This window comes from Cynara cardunculus, assembly GCF_001531365.2.
Source record: "Cynara cardunculus var. scolymus isolate 2C chromosome LG 14, CcrdV1, whole genome shotgun sequence".
Lineage (NCBI taxonomy): Eukaryota > Viridiplantae > Streptophyta > Magnoliopsida > Asterales > Asteraceae > Cynara > Cynara cardunculus.
In genome coordinates this window covers 2,097,207-2,121,502 of record NC_037541.1, presented here as the reverse complement: position 1 = coordinate 2,121,502, position 24,296 = coordinate 2,097,207, and the positions used below count along the sequence as shown (strand labels likewise).

Genomic DNA, 24,296 nt, shown 5'->3' with positions numbered 1-24,296 from the left:
CACCCCCATAACAGCTCAATACTTAACACCACATTGTCTTTATGTGATGCATTATGTCATCTTCGACCTCACCCCCTTCAGGATCATGCCTTTACCCCCAAGGCTTCCACCCCCTCGTCGTTACACTCTCAACTGAAATTGCACCATAAGCATTCAATCTTAGAGTTGTTCATGCATACGTTCACCTCCACCTTAGACTCCACTAACAACATAATGTCATCCGCGAATAACATACACCATGGGTTACTCCCCTAGATACAAATCGCATCTAAAATAAGCATCGGCTTAGTGCCAATCCTTGGTGTAGCCCTATCTCTACCAAAAAAAACTTTGTATTACAAGTCCTCAAACATGTCCTCAATCTCCCAAAGTACATATTATGCATCCCCCTGACATACCTTCAATATATGTGTGTGTGTGTGTGTGTAATGATAACTCAATGTGACAAGAAGGACAAAGGATTTGTTTGGGATATTAAGTTAAGTCAATTGGGTAAAAGTGTTACGAATGTAGTGCAAGTACTGAGCAACCTTTTGGTTTGCGAGATTTGATAGAATTTGGAATTGAATTCCATTTCAATCGGTTTGAAGGAATGCTTGGATTTGAAATCCCAAGATTTTAGTGAAATCCCACAAACATGGGATTTAGAAATTCTATGGGGTAGTTGGTATTTTACAAGATTTCATAGAATTTATTTGTAATAATGTTTTCAAATATGTTAAAAACACTTGTTTTGTAATAATCAATCAATAAGAAGGTAATTTTATCATTTTTATAATTTCAATAATTTGCTTTATAGATTACTTATAAAGAATGGAATTCAATTCCTTTCCAAACCCTACAAACCAAACATAGTAAAGATTCTAAATCCTTCCAATTCCAAATCTTCCCATTTCCAAATCCTTCCACGAAATCCAAATTCATCACAAACATCCATCAAACGAAACACATCCTTAGTGCATGTGCTTGATGGATATGTAGGAATGGAAATATGCAAGTGATGTATAAGCCTAAGACAATTCAAGCAAGTTTGACAAAACTTTTTGAATAGGATACATGCATGTATATATGTTTATGTGTATGTTTGTTTGAGCATGCTATATTTATAATTGTGTTCATAAATGTCATGCATGCTGTCAAGACTTTGTACAAAATGATGAACGTATAACATGTTATATTTATGTCTTGGATGTTATGCATATAAAATGGAAGAAATATGGTCATGTATGTAGGACTTCTACCGGGACGCAGTGGTGGACAACAAACAACCCAAATTACGAATGATAGTTGATACATGTATCAGAAGGGATATATCATAGATTGTATTAATTGATGATAGACAAGACGTGTTTTTGAAAGCACCTTGAGCTTGACTAGTTACAGGACAAAAAGATGGAGCCCCAGCCATGCCAAATGGGCACATGATATCTTAGATGTTTTTATGAGTCGCACGTAAGACAATATGTCACTTGCTTAAATAGGATACATGCATGTATGTATATGTTTCGAAGTACGATTACGATGTTTGTTTCAGCATGCTATATTGGAAGTTGTGTTTACAAATGTCATGTACGCATGTTAGACTTTGTACGAAATGATGAACGTATAAGCATGTTACGCTTATGTCTTGGATGTTATGCATGCAAAACACATTGCACTTTTTTTACAAAATGATGAAATGAGATGGAAGGAATATGGCCATGTGCGTGGGATCGAGAAGCCGGTGGTGGACAACTACCACAGATTGTGAATGATAGTCGATACCCAGGAAGTAAATCACACATTGTATTAATGGAGGGTAGTCAAGAAATGTGCTTGAAAGCACCTCTGAGTTTGACAAGTTATGAAGCTCCTACCATGCGAAGCAAACATATATTAGATGTTTTTATGAGTCGCACATAGGCATGATACATTCCTTATCATGATTGTTTATGAAAACTTGTACTTTATAATGTAGCATATGTTTTACATGTGTTATGGAAATCTTGACGTGTTTATGAACACTCTCACTATATGTTATTTATGAATGAAGCCATGATCTCACTAAGCGTAAAGTTAAATAATGGCGTGTATCTCAAGACGTAGCAAGGATTGAGAGCAGCAAAAGCAAAGGTACGATTTGAGGAGGTATGACTAGGTTGCTTCAACCTAGAATATGCAAATTAAGTTATGTGATATTGTATTGCTTTGAGTTGGACTTGTATCAATGTGGTTGGTTCGATGTTTTTGATTGTTGAAAATCTTTTGTTGCCATGTGAAGGATGTCCGTATACTTCAAGTATTATTGGTTGAATTTTTGGGTGCAACACAACCCCCCTCCCCCAAACCACAATGGCACAAGTCCTCATACAAAATTTGTTACCCTGGTCCTACATATACATGCACTCCTATACGAGGTCATGTCTCTGAAAATGCCTAAAGTTGCCATGTCTGGTCTCATATGTTCATCCCACGTCCTCAAAATGTCCCTCTTCATGCCCTCGGTTGTTACATTCTCAATGTACCGACATTTGCCTCCTTTGAACATGTCCAAACCACCATAGTCTTCCTTCACTCAATTTTTATGTGAAGTCTATTGGAAAGACCTCATTCGATATTTATCCACTATGGTTCGAGCACCGCAACTTCTAACTTCCCTTCTTGTGCCTTTTAACACCTACAACTCCACAAGTTCTGAATCATGGTTCCCCAAAGTGAAGATTCTGTTTCATGGTTCCCCGAAATAAGAGTAAAAGCAAAATTAGTTTTTGGTGCAATTTGTCCATACATAAATTAGTAAGATACAATGATCTTTTATGCAACCAAAAAGTTATTTAAATAAGAAATATTACTTTATCGGTTGATTAATACCTTTATAAGATAATAAAATCCCACGGTCCCAACAATATAAGCCTAGATTGCATGGACTTATGTTACAACCTATTACCTCCTTGATTGACATTAGCAAGTATAAAAGTAATAGAAATGTTTCCTTGACTTTGCTTTTCTCTTGACTCAAGATTACATAAGCCTTTCATACACTAGTCAGAGGACAAGTCATGAGATGTTATACTCTTGACAATGGTGTATATATCATTGAACCCATAAGATATTGAAAGTATTTCCCTTTGCTCTCTATTTTCATTAGCTCTTCCATTGTTGCAATTGAAAGGGCGGTTGCAAACATACTTGATGAGGTAAAAGAAACTTAAAGTTGAAGCAATACTGTGTGACCGTCTATTGCAACAAATCTCTTCGCTAACTCGTTCTAAATTGATGTAGTAGTAATAAAGAATCTCAAACAATTATAATGTTCATTGCAACATGGAAAATCCAACTTATTATCGATTGTCATTCACTCATTCCCATTGAGGTTTTGGAGAACTGCGAGGAGGTCCTAGATACATATTACAATCCCTATGTTGTTCTTGGCCAATATCGTTATCTGAATGAATGAATATGCAGAGAATACCCTATGTGCCTTCAAGTTTCTATAGCATTATAAATAAGTTTGGATGATCATTTATTATAATATTATCGAACATGGAGGGGACGGAATGCAGATTCAATCCATAGTTCCATACCCCATTTGACAAGTTTGGCTTGGGGTTTTGGGTATTTGATGACGAGGGATTTACTATGTTGCTCAACATCAAAGCTTAAAACAATTGAAACTAAGGTGTTGTTTGGTTCATCAGAATCCGACGGATTCTGAAGAAATTTGTATGGTCAGTTCCATTTGACCAAATTCAATTCATGTGTTTGGTTCATAAATTGAGTTTATTATGGAATTCCAATTCCACATATGGCATGACTTAAATTGCTTGGAATTTAGTGAGGAATTCCAACTCATTTCCATCTCATCTTTTAAGAAACACCATTCTGCACTTATATTTACTTTAGTTAATTCCATCCCACCACAATGTCACCACCATCCTCAACACTAGCACCGCCACCACCACCACCACCATCACTGTCTCTGCCACCACCACCACCACCATTGTCCCCACCACCATCGCCGCCACCATCGCCACCACCTCCACTACTACCACCACCACCAAGGTTGTCGTCGCCGCCACTGCTGTTGTCGTCGCCGCCACCACCATCATTGTTGTCGCCCTTGTCGTCATCGTCGCCATGAGCATCACCACCACTACAGCCAGCATCACCATCATCGTTGTCGCTCCCACCACCACCGGGTCATAGCTACCACCACCGATTAATAATATTATTATTATTATTATTTTTATCATTATATAGTACTAATGATATAAACAATAAAATATGAAAATGTCATAAAAGGGTGTTTTGGTTATTTACCATTATTTTAATAGAAATCCCGAATATATTCAGCGAACCAAACAGACAGATTCCAAATCTATTGACTGATTTCATTCCTAGTTCTGCCAACTAAACACAGGGTCAACCTAATTAAATTTCATTCCAATTCCTTAAAATCCAATTCATTTCCAAATACTAGCTTCTTCGATATGGAACAAAACTTCGTCATAGAGTTAGCCTTATGATGATCAAATTGGCATTCATTCTCAAGGAAAATCTTAGTAATCGAGTACGAAAACTCAAAACACTTCCTTGAAGACGAATATTTTATGGTTTAAAGATCTTGATGTCTATAGTGATCACATATTATGATCTTCTATTCCATTTCACTTCATTATGATGGAGATGGTTATTTGTGCTTAGTTTCTCAAAAGACTACGTGAGAAACTTGGTGTACTTAGAATTTCCCAAATACTTTGTAGAAATTTTTGAAGATAAAGATCAAGAACATAAAAATAAGGATGAATAAAACTAAAATCTTCAAAAGATAGCAATTAGAACCATCCCTCTTTATGTACTCATGGTATAAAAACAAAATTTTCCAAAGGAAATATTACCCTTTAGGTCCATTTGATCCATCATGAACTAATTAGTCTTCCAACATAACTAACTATTTGTACGAAACTATTTCACATCTTTAGTCTCTATTTCATTGGTTATACAAGTAATACCCTATGTTGTTATAGCGGTGAAAATACAAAATTGCGGTCAGGACCGATATTTGAAATAATGGTTATCGCGGTGGTATAGCGGTTCATATAATATTTCTTAGAATTATATATATATATATATATATATATATATGCATACATAAACATATGTATTAATTAAAAATATAGGTTCAACCTCGAAACATCAACCTAAACAAGTTTCACAAAACAAAATAGGAAAAGTTTTCATAAACGAGCTAATCACAAGCAATAGGTTCAGCATCCAAGTCAACATAGTTCTAAAGAGGCCAAAGCTAAAATATCAGAATATTGGTCCGCAATTTCACCTTAAATATAGCTCAAATATCGGTCAATTGCGCGGCAAATATTGGAAACGCAATGTTCACCGCAATTTGACCATCGCAATTTTACCGTAGTCCACAATCCGCTACTGCAAGGTAATAGCGACACAATTAACAGCATAGGTAATAACCTCATTTTTTGTAAGCTCCTAACTAATTTCCATCCCCGTTCCACATTCCAAATCCACTCAAGTAAAACCACTATCGAAACCAACATACAGTGGTTTTAACTTTTAATCAACAAACGCAGCTTTACCTTGAAAGAGCTACTCCCACCCTAAAAAGAACAAAGAAGAACCATCCTTCATAACAGGCTTAAATTACCAAACTTAAACACCTTCGCATGGTCAAAAGGGGAGATAATTATGCCAGAAGTCAAAGGAAGAATATCACAGAAAACAGAGTCCTATAACTACAGATGGATACAGCTAGGGAAATTAAGCCAGTTCCACATGTTTTACTGATGAGTGCTCAAAAACTTCCAAGACAGGTTTGACATGCAGATAAGGTCATTTACTGTTTAAAGTACCAATGGAAGCACAGCATAAGACATTAAAGTTCACAACTATCATGTTCTCCATGTGCAAAAAAGGAAGACCTCCATAAAAAACACAGCATCTGACCAGGATGATTATCATCTATTTACAAGGAAAACTGCAACGAAAGAGTCCTCGTCTGAATATCTCACAATTTACCATACTTCTCAATATATCCCTGCAAGCAAATGTACCAAACTGTCAAATGCCACATCATCTGATATTCTATATCCTAGGATTACCAATCAGCATACCGAGAGAACGCACCTCAACAAGTTTCACAATTTTTGGCTGAGATGAGGAAAGATAGATGTCTATAGACTCTTGCATACTTGGAATATGCTCTGCTGGTAAAGTGTTGATGACCTTGTCAACAGCCTTCTTAACAATCACTTTGTGGGCATCTTTGCTCAGTTTGCCATCACGCCATGTCGGCTTGACTAATTCTTTTACAAATTCTATTAGAGCAGCACGAAAATGTTTAAGGGCTTTAGATTCTCTAGTTCCCTCCCCTTCTATGTCAAAATCTTGACCACGATATCGGCTACTATCATCTCCTATTTTAATTTCTTTTGATGGCCCATCATTTTCTTGCACAAACTCGGGATTAACTTGTAGTTCACGTGATTGTATGGCATCCCCAACATGAGCATGAATCGGATGTTTTTTTCCTTTAGCTTCACGTTTTGTATTTTCCTGTTTGGTATCAACAGTACCCAACTCACGTGCATTACTGTTCACGTCCATAGCATTGTCATGGCCGTTTACATGACTGGCAAGAGATAATCTATCAGATCCATGATCCATTCCAAATTTCTCTTTTAGAGGTGCATTGACATCCATCAACGAATGTATGCTTGAGATGGATGGCGTTCGACTAGAAGAAGAAAATTTGGAGATCTTATCTCCATCCTTTGGCTGTTCAATGCTATCACGGATGGGATCATACTGGCTAGCTGGAGAATATATTCCTTGGGAAATAAGAAAAGATGACCGGAAAGGTTTTGATGGCTCCCAATCATACGAAGAAAATTTAGTTGTAAATCCAGCTGAGTGTGGGAGAACATCTTTGTCACGATATAAATGTTCTGATTCAGAACCAGAAAACGGAGTAACATTTGGTCGAAAGATCGGATGAAGTTCTCGATCACCACCCAAATGCTTCACGGTTCCAAAGGAATCAGAATTCCAAGATGAGGAACTTAACAACGTTGAAGTCCTAGGCCACATCGAACTATGGTTTGATGGGGAAATTCGAGAAGTCGACTGAAAAGAACTTGAGCCATAATTTGGGGAATAATTAGTGATAGGCACCTTCAGATTGTGAAACCTAAATTGATATTCTCTACCATCAAGTTCTTCCATACTTGTTGCATAAGAAGAAACCCAATTGCTTTTACGGATGTCTGAACCCGTGAACGGGTTACTTGAAGAAGTTTCATGCAGCAAACTATTTGCATTAACAGGAGGATGCTCTTTGTCCAAGTACTGATTCTCTCGCGAACCCCCTGTCTCCTTATCATCATCAACCAAGGAGATGTTTACAGGATCCTCTTTTTGTGACTCCTTGGGATTAATTTTATGCTTTGGGCTCTCTTTGGTATCCTGAAGCAAGATGGTTTCAGAAGAACATGTAGTAGTTGGCACAGCTACAGGAGTTGCCAGACCAGATCTTTCTACACCATCTCTTAAACCTGACATGGCAACAAGGACTTACAAAACTTAACAAGTCAAAAAAACCATGTGCTATTAACTCTTCCCAAGAAAATACAAATTACCTTCATCATCCTGAGGTTCACTTTTCTGATATGCAGCTACAGAGTTCTCCTTTTGTTGGTCATTGGCATTCATAGATTCTTTTATATGACGAAACCGACAAGAGTTTCCCTTAATGCACCAACCCTTTGCAAAAAAGTTGCATATAAGAGCCGGTCTTTTGTTTCCTTCATTAATTTCCACCGCAGGTGACGAACTTCTAGGTCTTATCAGAGGAGCTTCCAATCTGGAAAACCTAAAAGATATTAGTACTCTTTCTAGGGTATGGAGAAGCCAAAGACAAACTAAACAACTATAGATAAGACTAAAGCCACTGATAGCCACATTTCTGTTTTGTGGTAATCATATATTAACCAACTTTTTTTTGGAAAAAGAGTACCACACCAACATCATTGCACCTGGGTTCCTTTTGTGTATCATTGACATCCTTAGCACTCATCTTTGTAGTTTCTTCCTCAGAATGTGGAATTTTATTAGATTTGTAGAGACTGATCAATGAATCTCCACCAGTCACTTCTTTACTGGTTTCGTTGAAAGTATTATTGGTCTCAGCACTCATCATTCCACCATCACATTGAGGAGCTTTGCCATCATCATCTGCAAGGGTCCAGAGTATCGATAATCAGCAATCCAAGTTCATGATTTTGAACAACAATCGACTATTTCCTAATTATTGGACATTAATAATTCCCCCAGTGGCATGTTAAGCCATGGAAACCCACATTGTAAAACAGCACATCTGGGGAATGCACCACCATTAAACACCCTCCACATCTAAAACCAAAAGAGAATTAATATTTACCCACCAGATCAGTCAAGATGCCACGAACCATAAAGAGACACATACTAGAGCCCTACCACTCCATCCCCAATTGAAGTAGTGAGAGCACATGACCATAAGTGTGACCTTTAAAAACTCATGGAGCCAAAGTCTGCCAATTAAAGAATTATATCTAATATCAAATCTAAACATATGTAAGAAATAATAATATCCAAGGACATATATCCACGATTTCTTCAAATAATTCTCCATGTGTATCTATGACTAAGCAAACAAATTGGGGAACGGACTGCTCATGCCTACAAGAAACCAAGCCAAACCAAAAACAAACGACCAAGTAAATTTCACTCTAAAGTAGAGTTCGGGGGATGAAATGTACGCAGAGTTGACCTCTACCTGAGAGCAGACCTCTACCTCAGAGTAGAGGTGATCTCTGCCTCATAGTAGAGCAGATATTTCCGTGAAGAGCCCGACTTGTGCAAGCATGTGAGCAAATAGGTAGAAGGAACAAATACTAGTACATGGTGAACATAGAACGAGAAAAATAAGAAGTGGCGAGTAGATACCACGAGAACATACAAAAGGTATCACACACAGCAAGACATAACACACAGAGCACGTAAGGCAAAAACACATCCCTAACCTACACTGTCAACCCTCCACCCCTCAACCTCTCCAACTCCTCTCTGCCCAACCATGCTAGCTTCAAGTCCGCGATCTAGTCTGCCACCTTACTCCTTCGTCTCCAAATACTCCTTTCGGAAGTCATGTCCTCATAAATGTCAAAAGGCCACAATATCCATCCTCAATTACTCATTCACGCGCTCATTGGCCCTCCCCTTCTAACTCCTTCAACCGCCACTCTTAATACTCTCCTCATTGGTGTTGTCAACGGTCTCCTATGAACGTGCCTAGACCACCGCAATCTCCCCTGTCGCAATTTATTTATTACGAGGGCAACACCAACTCGTCAAAACCTCATTTGGAGGGTTTTTTCTAGCATGGTCCTACAACAGGTCCATCTAAGCATCCTCATTTAGCAACTTCCAACCTCCTCTCAACAGTCCCTTTAGTCTTAGTGAAACGTTCTTGTCCCACTCTGTGGCAGCTTTAGCCAACCTCCCTTTATGCAAAGTCTTACCTCTTCCTCAACCACTCTCTCTTTTTTAATCATGGAACCTAAAAACTTGCATTCGACCCTTTGGAGACCCTTTGCGCCCCAACGTTGATCTTTCCCTACTTCAATATGCTCTACCCTGAAATTACACCAAGAATATTATGTCTTAGAGCAGCTAATTCACAAATCTTGTGATTCCAAAGCCGCCCTCCCGTGCTTCAACCTCTCGTTGACCTATACTTTTGACTCCGCTACGAACACAATGTCATCAACAAATAACATACATCATCAGACACTCCTTGGATCCCACAAGGGGATCTCATCCAAAATCACAGCAAGGTCCAAGAACATTCCCTTAATAAGATGAATCCCCCAGAAGATCTCATCCAAAAAGAAAGGTCCAAAGACATTCCCCTGATTAAGCCTACAACCTCTCATCTTATGTTTGGTCCGAAATTTTTGTAGCCTATTGAACTAAATGTTGCTTTTCATCTAAATGAAAGGTCCAAGAGAAACAAAGGAAGTTGTAAGTTGAAGTTAAACAAGGTAGCCTTCAGAGGCCGAGTCCTCATGTCTTCAATCTTCTTTTTCTTCAATCTATATAAGAAATCACAAAAAATGTGCGAGGCTTTGCAATTCCAAAGCTAATCTTTCACGCCAGAGATATTAAAACGAATAGATTGAATGGCAGTGGGGTCGTCTCTGTCAGTATTTTTAAGATCTCGTAACATAAATTTGCATTTCTACTGTTGTATACACCTCAAAAGCAAGAGTGCAACCTTATAAATCATTTGCCACATGAGTCGTGTAAAATTTCTAGCATGTTGTATACACCTAAGAAGCAAAAGTACACCTCAAATCTCACAAGCAAATATGGGTACTATTCACACCCACATCATAATGGTGTTTAGTTCATGCTAGAAATGTAGAAGAAACAGAAATAGAGATTGCAAGAAGAAATGTCAAAAGCTTAAATTAAGTTCAAAGTGCAATGCCCATAACAGAAGGAACTATAATACAAAATGGAAATGCAGCAAGTAAATAACAGAAAAATACAAGCTCAACCACTTTGTCAGCTTTTCCCTAGCGTCGACAAATGACGGTTTGCACCCATCCTTTTACACTAGAGCTGAAGAGAGATAGGAGGCGAGATAAAGATGCTTTTGGGCAGAAAAAGTACAAGTGTGCAGTGTACTTGCACACGAACCCCTTTTGTCTTCATCAATTCATCAACACAAGGGACCACCTCTCCATATCAGACCAAACCATCGAGATGGCAAAAGTTGTTGTACCAACCGAGTTCACCTTAAACTTCTCAAAATGACCACTATGAATCCCACAACGAGGATTTCTTAGAACATAGTAACCAAGCACTGAATAGCGCTTTCAGGGCCAAAGTTCTCTCTCGATGATCATATTGGAAGCTTAGACTAAACAAGAGTACAATGACTCTACTAACTTAAAATAACTTTAACTAAAATAGTAAAGATGTGGTTATAAATCTACTGCACATGCAAACCACATAAAATTCTTGTGTGGCCGACAAAAGTTCCCGTAGACTCTTTGCAGTATGCTAAAAATTGTGTCACCCTTTTCTTTGGATGATCCACGGTTGAGATAACCTCTCAAGGATGCCCGCTCACAGAAAAATATTAGAACTGCAGCAACATGTTGTAAGAATGAGATGCCTTGATGCCAAAAAGAAGTAACCTCCTTCACTAATAATAACGATCATGAAGAAGCACTTAGCACTTGCAAAGAATGATCGCATACTGACATCCTCCATCACAAGTTCAACATCAACTAAAGATGTATCAAAGTTTAAACACTAGCGGATCCACAACAAAAGGGGTAGGGGGCACAGGCCCCAACAAACCCCAAGAGCAGTTTATTTATATTTTTGTTAACTTAAAATTATTAATAGGCCTAGAACAAATAAAAGTTAGACCCAATTCTGATTCTTGTCATCTCATTTTAGAACTCTTACTTGAAGGAGTCATTACTTGATCAATTAAACTCTAATTCCTCTAACTTCTAAAGTGTCAACCCCTTAAAATTCATTTTATTTCTCTTGTTTTGTTTGCTATAATACTAATGAATAAGTTATTTTTGTTCAATTAAAGTGGACCTTAAAGCCGAAAACCGAATAACCAAAATCGTATGGTTCGAAAGAGTTATTCGGTTTCAGATTTTTTTTGACATCCTTAAAAGGTGCCCCGAATAATAAAAGTTTCTAGATCCGCCACTTACACATATGGCTATCCTTAAATTTGCTTCATCCATAAATGATTTGGTGCATTTTTGTTGGTAGATTCGATTATGTTAGACAAGTAAACCAAACATCAATATCTACACCCACTTTATCGTAGACTAACTGTTTAGGCTTAAGAAAGACACAATAGAAGCATAAAGTAAGCTTCCCCCCCCCCCCCAACAAGTTCAAGGACATAATTTTAATCCTTCCATGTGCTCTAATCTAAGGCCAATTCCTTCATTGTAATCAGCACACTCAAATACATTTGCACTACTTTACCATGTCAACCTTGGTAAGTCTCCACATCTACAAACAAATTCATGTGGGTAAAAGTTTCTTTTCTGAAGGGTGCACTCAAATGCATACGTAAGAGAGGATCAAACCATCAAGACCCAAGGTTTTAAAGAAAGGAAACGAGCCTCGAGGCGTTTTCCCATTAGGTACGTGAGGCATACGCCTCGAAGCGGTCAAGGCGTAAGCCCCAAAAAACAAATATATATGCAAATGATTATTATATTATGGACGGAATACAATATACAAAAAATACATAAATACTAAATATACATACACAAAATAATATATATATATATATATATATATATAAAAGATTATTATACTTTGGATTGAATACAATATACACAAAGACAAATACTGAATATATATACACAAAATATATAAGGCTACTATACACTTATATACACATTGAAAGTGGGACGGTGGGAGATTGAATTTTATATATATACACACACACACACACATATATATATATTGCTCACAAAGAAAATATACCAAGTGATACAAAGTGGGATGATGGGAGACTTATATTATATACAATATTATATATGAGTGCACATCTCACAAAGAAGATATACCAAGTGATACAAAGTGGGACGGTGAGAGACTTAGATTATATACAATATTATATATGAGTGCACTACTCATAAAGAATATATATACAAAGTGGGACGGCGACAAGTGGTTTTACAGTCGAGAGAGAATAAAGCACCTTGCTTTTGTGTGGATTCATACAACTGGAATGGTCAATAAAGGCGACCACCTCATTACAGTCTCGCCGTTTCACCAACTCAGTCCTCGCCTCTGCCAACAAAGAAGTATGACCCAACCATACCTAGAGAGGAGCCACCTCACATTTGGTTTGAAGCCACCTCACCTTGAGACATGCGCCTTACACGTTTTTTAAAGCCATGACAAGAACAATTCTTGCATGGATTTCTCCTCAACTAGTTTCAGTCCAACTATCTCCGATATTCTTAATATTTAATCTTGCCCCTCAACTTATTGGCCACACATCCACCTGAGCTTCATAGCCTAATAACATGTTCCCCAGGTCTCTTTACCATCCTATAGAACTTAACTTTCACCATCAACCGAAGGTTTCAAATCACATGATATCCTTGAAGAATGTCAAACATCTCATCCGCTTCACTCTTACATGTCACTAACATACATGTTATATGTCTTTTGTCTTCAACTTTCAATTAACACGTTTAACCTCAATAATCAATAAGATGGACACAAGTAGACAATTATGTATCGACAAGTATGTCCTTTAGTCAACTCACCATGCTAAAGCACAAAAAAAAAAGTGCTCATGCACCCTATGTGCATTGTATAAGTGATATGGAAAGTATGTCTAGTTGTCACAATCAAGGTTTTAAAGTACTGAAACGTGAGAAGAGGCATAAGCCTCTAGGCGGTCCGTGGTGTAAGCCTCGAGGCAAAAACATATCCAACATAATTCATAAAATATATTGAAGAGAAATATACACCGGATAGAAATTACAAATGTACCGACAATGAAAATATATAAAACACACAGACAAATATAAATATACTAACAAAGAATATATATATATATATATATAATACTAACCAAGAAAAAATATAATACACTCTGTAGTTGAAAGAAAGTACTTGTAGAAGGCTAAAAAAAATATACAATATTATATATATTTATAAACAAACTAGGTATACGTTTTCACAAGCCATACGTGTAAGAGAAGAAAGGAGGTTTTATAGAGTGATCGAGAAATCCAGCTAAGAGAGAGATAAGAATTAGCCTTTCTTTTTTACGTAAGTTCAGTGTTTGACTTTTTAGTCTTTTATTTAAATAAAAGAGACACTCGCATGCACATCACAAAGACAGAGGTGTACGCCTCTTTATAGACCACCGCCTCACCGTTTCACCACCAGTCACCCAAGCAAGGCGTATGACTCAATCAGACATTAAGAGGCAACTCCTCAAGTACAGTTTTGGGCACCTCAACCGTTCTTTACAGCCATCACTCTCATTATCATGTCATCAGTTCACTAAATCAATTCACATATATTGTACCTTGTTCAACCAACCCATCACTTCACTTGACGGTCTATTATATGTCTTCTCCATATTGGCAAACACAATTTGCAATCCTTTTCTCTCTGTATATTCCATGAAGTGTCGGTGTCTCTAATAACGTCTTAGGCATAACAATTAGTTTGCATTTTCAACACCCTAGTTTAAACCATTAATATGAAAGTTTCTTTGATACACCTCATTAGTCATAAAATTCATCAATCCATAACTCGTATAACATAGAATATCTCTTCCTTCATTTATTTGGCATCTTCTTAGTTTTATGGATAACATCAAACGAAATAGTAAGAAATATTTTGGCCGCCTATCGAAATGTCAACCAAGTTCTATATAAATATTATCGGACCTTAAAATTTGTTTCACCTTTTCCTTTGTCTTAAATACTCTCAAACTACATAGAAACCTTGTTCAAAAGCCATCAAATAACTAGTACAATTCCTACAAGCTTCCATCCATTAAAGCTCTGACCAAAATAACACTTGCATCTCGTCATCCTCCAATCTTTTTATTTTCAACCTTTATGCATTTGACGTGTCTTGGCCAACGTTCTAAAATTCATAGATTAAGACCAACTATGTGTCTACCTTGGCGTTAAGCATCTCCATGTCACTCTGAGGGTGTGTTTGGTACATGGGACAGATGGGACAAGACAGAACAATAACTTGTCCCTCATTTGGTGCGACAAATAGACTTAGATAGGACAAGATTGAGTGCGCCAAAAACGCATTTTTTATGTCCCACCAAAATAGGTGGAACAAAATCAGGAAGATGAAAAAGATTGGTAGATTATTAAACTACTCATGTTAATTAAAACCATAAAACCTTGCACAATTCTTTCATCCGCCTACCTCACTCTTTCCCTTCTAGTCATGTCTTAACTAGGGCGGTTTAGGGGCTGTTTGTTTGCCTCTTAATGGCGACATTAAGAGGCTGCCTCTTAATCGGTAAGAGGTGTGATGTGTTTGGCAAAAAAAAAACCCCTCTTAATGGTTACACAAACCTCTTAACCATTTTGAGGGTATGAGCTCACTAAACCATTCAGATCATCCTTTTTCCATCTTTACCCTTCCACACAAAACAGCCGCACATTTTTCAGCAACCCAAGTCGGCGCCTCCCTCTTCTCCGGCGAAGGTGTCTTCAGTCGCCGATTCCACAGCCTCGTCGGTGGCCGGTTGCCTCAGCTACTCGTCRGTCGCCGGTTTCTTCACCATCGTGGGTCTCGATTGTATCAGGTTTGTACTTTATAGATCCTATGTTTTTTCTTTCCTCATCTTCATCGATCGTGTGTTATACATCTTCCTAGGTTTTATATATTTTTTGGTATTTGCTTTCACTATTGATGTCAATTGATGTTTAGCTTGTTTATCACTATCTGTTTACAATGTGTGGGGTAAACAAGCCACTGCCCCTTCTGTCTACAGCTAACTTCAAGAAATGCTTCCTCTCTCTGCAAATAGTCACCACCTCCTCTTCTTCTTCTAACTTTGTAGCAACACAACCCATAATGCACCCAAAAAAACAAGTATAAAGAATGAGTTTTGAAAGGAATCAGTGGATGGTTTTACAGACTTTAGAAGAAAATAATCCTTTGGGGGGTTTTCATAGAGGAAAAAACAAAGGGTTCAAGAAAGAATGCAGCCATTATCATGTTCTGAAGAAACAATGGTGGAGCTGGAGGTGGGTTACAGAGAAAGAGAGAAGGGAAATGGTAAAGTTAGGTTTATTTTTCTCCAGAAAAAATGCAGAGCTAAAATCTCCAAATGCAGAATAGTTAGGCTGAACTGGGTTGTACACTATACAGTAGGAACTTGTACATGTTGGAATTTGGATTGTTATGTTATTGTTTATTCATGAATTTGAAAATTTATGTTTGGTTGGACTAATATGAAATCTTGTTTCGAACTAATAATGTTACGTTTGTTTGAATTAATATGAAATATGTAGTTATTTTTGTAAAATTATTGTTCCATTCAGATATCAACCAAACAGCTTTATTTCATTCAGTACTAAATCATTCAGAGGGTTAAAATGGTAATTTTACTGTCATTCAGTGAACAGTTACCAAACAACATTATTTCATTCAGCACTTAACCATTCTGACCCTCTTAACCATTCTGACCTCTTAACTATTCTGCACTAAATCATTCAGCAACTGCCAAACAGCCCCTTAGTGCCTCCTTGGACAATTAAGCATTAGAAGGTCACTTAATCCCTAACTCAACTTGACACTTCATCAAATGTTACTCTTAGGTCATTAGGCTTTTCTTTCCTTACTGCCAACCAACTTGTATACATTTTGTCATACTTGTTCCTAATATTTGTTAAGTTCCTCATATGTTTAAACTTTAGCTTCTTTTACACTTCCAATAGCTTTTTCCAGCAGCTAGTTTCTACTTCTCTATGTTTTATGCATTTTTACAACCATGTAATACTCCTTACACCAAAAAGGGCATTGACAAATGGTACATGGGTTACCGATAGAACGCAAGCGCCCAAGAGGTCAAAGACTCAAAGATTCAAACCCCACCAAAGGCGAGGAGTGCATGCGAGTATTTGTTGTATATAAATATTATATAATTCCAATCCATTCTCTTTGATAGTTGTTTGTACCTCCTTGTACCACCCGTGTTTTTAGTTTGACATATGCTTCATCTGCTTTTGCTTACCAATACTCTTGCAAGTTTGAACATACATTGCCATCCTTTCCCACATCTTACTAACTTCCCTCTAATATCACAAGATATGCCTTCATCCCTTGAGTTGTTTAACATACTTAGATTATCACCATTTGGCTTCACCACATGCTTCGAGGGTTTATAACACCATTACTTTATGTAACATCATAATATTGCATTTTTCTTCTATCAAGAGCTTGCATTACATTATTATGTCATGACACTCCACAAGTACGAATTCCAAGTCTATGCACGACAAATGATCTCGTTTCCATGTTTATGCAAGACAAATGATCTCGTTTCCAAGTGAGCCAAAAGCATATCTGGCTATAGATTTTGACAACTCGTAAAGGTCACTCCCTTCCAACGAACAGCCTTCCCTTTTTACTCGGTATTCCTTAATGAACAAGAAGCATGATTTTGGAGACTCCATGCCGGTCTTCAACCATGAAGAAAGGGTTTCGACAAGTGAATAAGTTGGCATATTAAACCAAGCATCTTGTTGACTCTCAAGGTTGGCACTTTAATTCAACAGAGTAACGATATAAGCTTTCCAAATAAGTAGAGAAACTAAATGTGTCTACAGAAATTGCGTAAAATGGGTGAAGTGTACTTAGAATATGACATTAGTATGATGTTGCATAGAAGATACTCAAAAATCAATTTCAAGTACATCACACGGATCAACTGCATTTAGCTTCTGTATTAGTCATTATGTAACCAACAAGTATACCTCTCGAATAACCAAATGTCGAATGTCAATCCAAGACTTTGCCTATAAGAAGACAAGTGTCAAACTAGTAACTATTTACCTATCAATTGCCTTGGACACACAAAGGTCATTTACCTCATGTTTTGATGCAAAACGACATGATGGACTTCCTTTCTCTTTTTCTAGGAGCACCAAACATCATTAGAATTACTCTGCCTATGGCTACAAGTGAACTTAGAAAATTTTATAGCAAGGTTCATTCATACGACAGGCTTTCCACCTCATCTTCCTTCTCTTCCCAAAATCACTATTTACTTTTTCACTTCCCATGATTCCTTTTATAACACACAGCGAGTAGACTTTGTTTTCAACATATGCAAACAAACACATTTCGAAACACAGGTAGTAAATAACAAAAAACACCCATACAAACAAAGCCCATATTGTTTCCTTACTTTTTGAGAGAAGATTTATATGTGCTACTAGAATCCTAGGTTGCTTACATTTTCATGGACATTATGATATAAAGCAATTTGATTTGAGCTTTCAGTTATGCTTAAATTATGTCCCTAATATATATTATTCTAATTTATTTCTTTTCTTCTCATTGTTCCTATTTTCTATCCACCTCCCCATCAAGCGGTTTCACAACAAAAACTGCCATCCGCCATTAACCTAGTGTCTGGCAAAAGGCCATGCCACCAAACTCAGTCATCACCTTTGTACAATAGTCATCAAAATGCCAATAGCTACCATCATATTGCCAATAGCCGCATATCTCCCTATGCCATTAACCTGTACTTGTTTACTTCATTATGCTCGTTGCAACCTACTAAACTTCAAATATTTTAATTGTCTTCAACCAGAAATCACGTATATATCGATGTCCTTCTCTCTTTGTTATGATCAAATTCTATTTTAACTCTTTTGTTTGGGTCTTCTGGTCAAGTTCACCAAAAAAATATCTAGAATTCCAAGTTCCCATGCCCTTTGTGTAGTACAAGAGACGATCAATAAAAGGTTTGATGACCTAGTTTCATCTTGGTGACTACTATACTCACCTTTCATGTTAATATTCCCACACCAATTATATAGATAGAAATGATATGCTCAAAACAGCATACAAAAAGCTCAGCTTCAGGCTCGATTAATCTCTCTATGGTAAGCTTTGTCGTAAACTATCATGATCAATGCAATCAAGACAGCTAATTTGTTAACATAGTATGGAGAGTTTTATTTGCGCTAACTCATCAAAAGAAAGGAGACTGATAAAGTTAACAGAAGAAGCCAATTGTATATGCGAGTTGAGAAGATGGTGGGCATGAAAGAAGTCGTGTTGCCACTTTGTGCCATCTGTTATAAGCAACCTTGTGATTGCAAATTTGTGCACGATGGTGTAAGCATCTTCAATGTTTTATTTAATGCCCATGTACCAAGTCTTCTTAGGTTGAGAAAAGAATGATCTCCATGTATTTGAAATGGTTTGAATCAAAATATTCCAATTTGTTTGCACTTAGCAGGCTTGTGACCACTAGAGATGCCTTTTTACTAGCATATCAAATTGAAGACAAATTTCATCTTTCCAAAGATAATGACGACAACAAATAGAAGAGTGCAACTAAAGTCAAAGTTCAGACCATTCATGGTGAAGCCTATTCAAAATAAACCATTTAGAAAGACCATAGTAGCATGCAAAGCTCAATATGTCCTCATGTTAGCAACATGGAGGATAGTGGAGAGATTCGAATAAATGAAATATACCAAAGGACTTAGACTTGGAATTTTAGCCTACTCAAACAAATTTTGGGATATAAGAGGTTTTTGTTCTTGTAAAATTAGTAATCCTTGTCATCAAACACATCCCTCAGTGGTAACTAGAGCATATTTCTCCAACAAGATGATTCAATTTTCATGGATATGGACATTAGAATAACCTCCATGGGCACCACCATGTTGGTATTTTTAAGAAACTTAAAAATGCTATTGTGGATGAAGAATTGGGCTTAAATGAGGTACTTTATGACCAGATTGTGGTTGATGATCAACCTAAGAGCTAATAACACATCTTTCTTCAACTACTTGTAGCCAGCAGCAAAAAGAATGATAAACAAGTGCCTTTGGGAATTTCATCCAAATAGAAGACAAGGATGTTCGTTAATTAAATTATCGAACAAGTGAAATTGGAAGTAGCAAAGATGTTATTCCAATAGAATCCATAAAGAATCTTGGTATGAAAGTAGAGCCAATTCCTCAAAGCCATGTATCAGCCATGGATTACGAAAGCAACTTGCCAATACATAAGAGGCGTCCAGTGATGTTTGTTATTAGGACGCCTAAGGAAAATAGTTGTTGTGCATACACTTGGAAATGAACTAAACGCACAACATTTGACACCCTAACAACTAAATCATTTGTGAAGTGCAACATCTAGTGCACTCTTTTTTGTGCTCCGCATACACCCACATCAGAGGTATAAGAGAAATACTTCTTGATTCAATATTTTCCTCCATCCAATGGCATCCTAGGTGATGCTCCTAACTTTATAGAGCTAAGTTATTCATAACATGCACAAACGTGATTCACTTAGTGGCAAATAAAAAAGGCTTTAAAGCAACAAAAATCTATTACTAATAGTTCATTATTATTAAGTATAGTAACTTTATTGTATATAAGGATGTAACCCAAGGTTTTAATCGTGTTGAATTAATATGTTTTCTATAAGTTTATTTAGATGTTTGGTAGATCTATTAAATAACAGTATTAGTTTTTTAATTATGGTGGATTATGGTGCATCTTCATGAAGCTTGGTTAAGATGTTCTCCATCCTTGGTTTTAATCCTCATTTACTTCGGCTCTTTGGCTTCCCTATCAAACCTTATAATGTATCTATGTATTTTAAAGTTTGGTACTTGGGTTGTCATCGTCATATTTATCACCCTCAATGAGTTGTAGTTCCGTTGGTTGTTTTAGCTAGTTTAACCACCTCGCGTTCATCAGAGTTTCTTATGGATATTCGTAGCTGAGATTAAGTTCAGAATCAATCATGTCAATCAGATCATTTCAGTTCAGAAATACATAATTGGTTCTGCATAGGTAGTTAATCCTGTAAACAATGTCATTTTTCGTGAACCAAAGACTCAGTTGGGTCATTTTTTTATTTTAAGAGGTGTCACTCCCATTTATGGAATATTAGCTTTTTCCTCTCTTTTTTATCTCCTTCTATTTTCAACATACATAATTAGTTCTACACATGTAGCTTAATTTTGTAAACAATGTCAATTTCTTGAACCAGAGACTCGGTTGAGTCATTATTTATGTTGAAAGGTATCACTCCCGTTTATGGAATATTAACTTTTTCTTCTTTTTTTAATTCCTTCAGTTTTCTTCTTTGGTCATTAAAGCAAACCGGATTTTCTATTGCAATTTGGTTTCTATATATAAAATCAGATGCATGCAATCAATACTGTGAAGTCTAATATACTAGACCACACTTCAGAATATCCAACAAAAATTAGGATAACAAAAGGTGATCTAACTTTAAGCTAGATTAAACCCGTATGTCCTTTTTCTAATATTTCACTAGGAAAAGTAGTGTTTATGCCTATTCCTCAAAGCATCCACCAAAGAAGCTAACCATCCCTTCACTTTGTCTTTCTTTACTTAAAGTTGTTCACTACAATACACAGCAAGGATATAACCAAAAAAAAGGATCCATGAAAAGCCTATGTTGGTGCGGCTTAGCTCCAATCTGGACACGAAGGTACTTGTAACCCTCACCATTGAGCCACATAAGAGAATAATCCTTTTCCAGCACTCTTGCTAGAAATTATATAAAAGCATGTATAACTAAGTTCAGTACTTGACAACATCCCAACATACAACAAGTCTACATAACCAACTTAAACATAATGTTTGCTCAATCAAACATACATAGAACAGAAACATATTGCAAACATATGATCATTGCAAATATCCAAAAAAGAAAAGAGCTACACTTGATTCTCTTGATGTCAAATCTAGTACATAACTTATTTGGATTAGGGTGTTTATGCTTCTAAATCAACAAAATTTTCTTTGGAGAGAACATCAACAACTTTTATCTTGTTACAGAATTAACCCGGTCATCATTTTTTCTTCAGAACTTTCTAATTGTCGACATCTTCAGATTTGAAAATAGCCATTTGACTTCACAAATCAAAGTGCAGCCCTTTTGTTGAAACAGATTAATTGTTGAGAAACATAGACTGAAGACCTAGATGAATGCATGATCAATTGACATATTATGTAACCCTAGAATACCAAAATTGGGGAAACACATCAAAAGGGGTCACAACTTACACAAACAGTAACATGCATTGTTCACCAATTGAAGTAGCATACGATGCCATAACTTGAACCGCTAAATAATTCGAACTTTAACCGAAACAAGAAAGGTAAATTAAAGCTATGATCTTCAGATAGAAAGATGCTCACTTTTTTCATGATCTCGGTCTTCAATCGGCGGCGATAAACCGTCTCCGGTTTCTATCACTTCATCGCTTTCTACTCCTTCTTCATCATCTTCCTCGGAGACTTCTTCTTCAACCTCTATCTCTTCTTCAACTTCTATTTCTTCGTACTCGTATTCTTCAGAGTCCGATGCGGTTGGAGATTGATCATCGGCCGTCACGGCGGTCGGAGAAACAGCGGTGGAGGTCGGCATTTTCGAGGTTGAAAGATTGTGGGCGGAATTGGAAAGAGGGTTTGAGGGAAAACTCTAATGAGAAGCCCCTCAAAGGTGTATTTGTAATTAGATTTCCTTTTTGAAAAAACTCTTTAAAAAACAAATGTGCTAAGGGTATAACGGTCATTTCAACCTTAAAACATACGTTCAGCCTAAAACGTCTGTTCATCGTAAAACATTATAGCGGAAGTCTTAACAAACGTTACAATTAACCTCGTAAATATGAATAATGATTCTACTAACATAACATAATATACGGGGTGAGTTTCACATACAAACTCTCTAATTAGTATAAATCTATCTCAACCGTCCATCTAATCTGATTAATATTTGGTTTCATAAATATCTTGTTTATTTCTTGATCTAAAGCGTTAATCATAATGAATGAACTCTAATCATCTTCCATAATTTTCAGATCATAATAGATAAACTCTTATTGTTTCCATAAATATCTCAATTGATTGGTTTGTATGATTTGTACTAATTACAGGGTTTGTATTGAAACACCTTGTATGAATATAAACAAGATCTATTGCTAACACAGTGTACAAGATGTCCTCACACTAGACCTTTGCTTAACTGTGAGATACACGCTAACGTCGCCTTTACTGAGTTTATGGTTGTAATTCATCGTAACTAAACATAACAGACATGTACTTGATATGTTGACAACATTAATTACAATCATCGACTCAACCATCCTGCATATTAAGTCATAACATGCATAAATGCGACATCATATATGAGATCTCATACATCCATTTGGCCTAGCCACAGTTTCGTCACGTTGTCCAAGTTGGTCAAGTGCATAAGTGTTCTCCATCACATGTCTTGACTACCATCAGAGTACATTCTCGATGCATGTATTAAATATCATTCGTGAGTTGCAATTTATCGTTGTCCACTACGTGCGTCTCAGTACAAGCCCCACACATAAAGCCACATACGTCTGTTTTATATAATATGCAACAACGCAGCATGACCATTTATTTGTCACATCATACATCATTTAACGTACTATTATATATAGCCTCTGACTTTATTTAATTGATGATTTTGATCTGTCGTTACACGTAATATAACCAAACGTATATTTTCAAAAGTCATGTTTAACGGTGTATAGTTTGAACATTGTCTATTTAACAGTGTATATTTTAATGTCTTTTGGAGGTTGTTTTGAAAAATAAATATTTTTCAAACTGTAGACCCTTAATTTTACATTTTTCTAACTGTATATCATTAAAAGTTAGAATCACACTGTATTATTTATGATTAAGTGCCAAAAATATACAATAAATTTTTGATGGAGGATGATAACCATATAACTAATCATATACCCTTTTATTCTCTCACCGAGATCTGAGAGAGAAAACTGGAAAAAACAAATGATCCCATCATTGAACGGATCGTTGGCACTTCAAGAAACTATTTGTGTTTCCTCCACGTGTTTCAAGATTTCATTTGGTGCGACGAAACCTAAGTGGTCAGCAAATACGTGTTTCCAAATCACAGTGAATTGGTGCATGATAACGTTCACACGGCATATCGATCATGTACTTACTTTATGTTGGATTAAATTCAACGGAAAATATTAGAATAAATTTTCTTAATACTAAATATTTCACGTACGTGATTTTCGTGTTTTATTAAGTTCATCCATAAAACATGAATATATATATATATATATATATATATATATATATCAGGGGAACTCTCTCTCTCTCTCTCTCTTACACACATATAGATTCACGAACGTATTGGCACACAAGCACGCGTTCGCGAATGCGTTTGTCTGCATCACACACATCACACCATGGTTCATGCTATTGAGAACATACCATGATTCTATCTATATCTCCCAAACAGTGTACACTAGGACCGTTTACCAAATGTTTACCAGTAACTGTTTATCGATAAAAGTTACCATTCTTACTTACCTTATTAGGTAACATTATCATTTATGAAAATGAATTGTTGGGAAGCGTTTTTTTACCCCGTAAGCGCTTCCTGGG

At 36.6% G+C, this 24,296-nt stretch overlaps 1 protein-coding gene across 2 annotated transcripts; it reads right to left on the bottom strand.

Annotated features, from left to right (window-relative positions):
- Nucleotides 1-5,831: 5,831 nt before the first annotated feature.
- LOC112526369 (protein FRIGIDA-ESSENTIAL 1-like) lies at nt 5,832-22,302 on the bottom strand. Of its 2 annotated transcripts, XM_025136652.1 has the most exons (5): nt 22,035-22,302; nt 8,043-8,241; nt 7,647-7,870; nt 6,136-7,562; nt 5,832-6,046 (listed from the first exon to the last, which is right to left on the bottom strand). In XM_025136652.1, exons 1-5 carry the CDS (start codon nt 22,261-22,263, stop codon nt 6,017-6,019), a joined length of 2,109 nt encoding a protein of 702 aa, XP_024992420.1. In that variant the 5' UTR covers nt 22,264-22,302; the 3' UTR covers nt 5,832-6,016. The 2 variants fall into 2 exon arrangements, with proteins under 2 accessions (XP_024992420.1, XP_024992419.1); XM_025136651.1 differs by having other exon boundaries at nt 5,832-7,562.
- Nucleotides 22,303-24,296: the final 1,994 nt, after the last annotated feature.

Excerpts from the sequence above, each read along its gene's own strand:
- LOC112526369 (XM_025136651.1), bottom strand. The coding sequence starts at position 22,263 with ATGCCGACCTCCACCGCTGTTTCTCCGACCGCCGTGACGGCCGATGAT. Across the intron at positions 8,242-22,034 it reads AGACCGAGATCATGAAAAAA|ATGATGATGGCAAAGCTCCT; the intron begins GTGAGCATCTTT and ends GGACCCTTGCAG. Across the intron at positions 7,563-7,646 it reads TGAACCTCAGGATGATGAAG|GTTTAAGAGATGGTGTAGAA; the intron begins GTAATTTGTATT and ends TTGCCATGTCAG.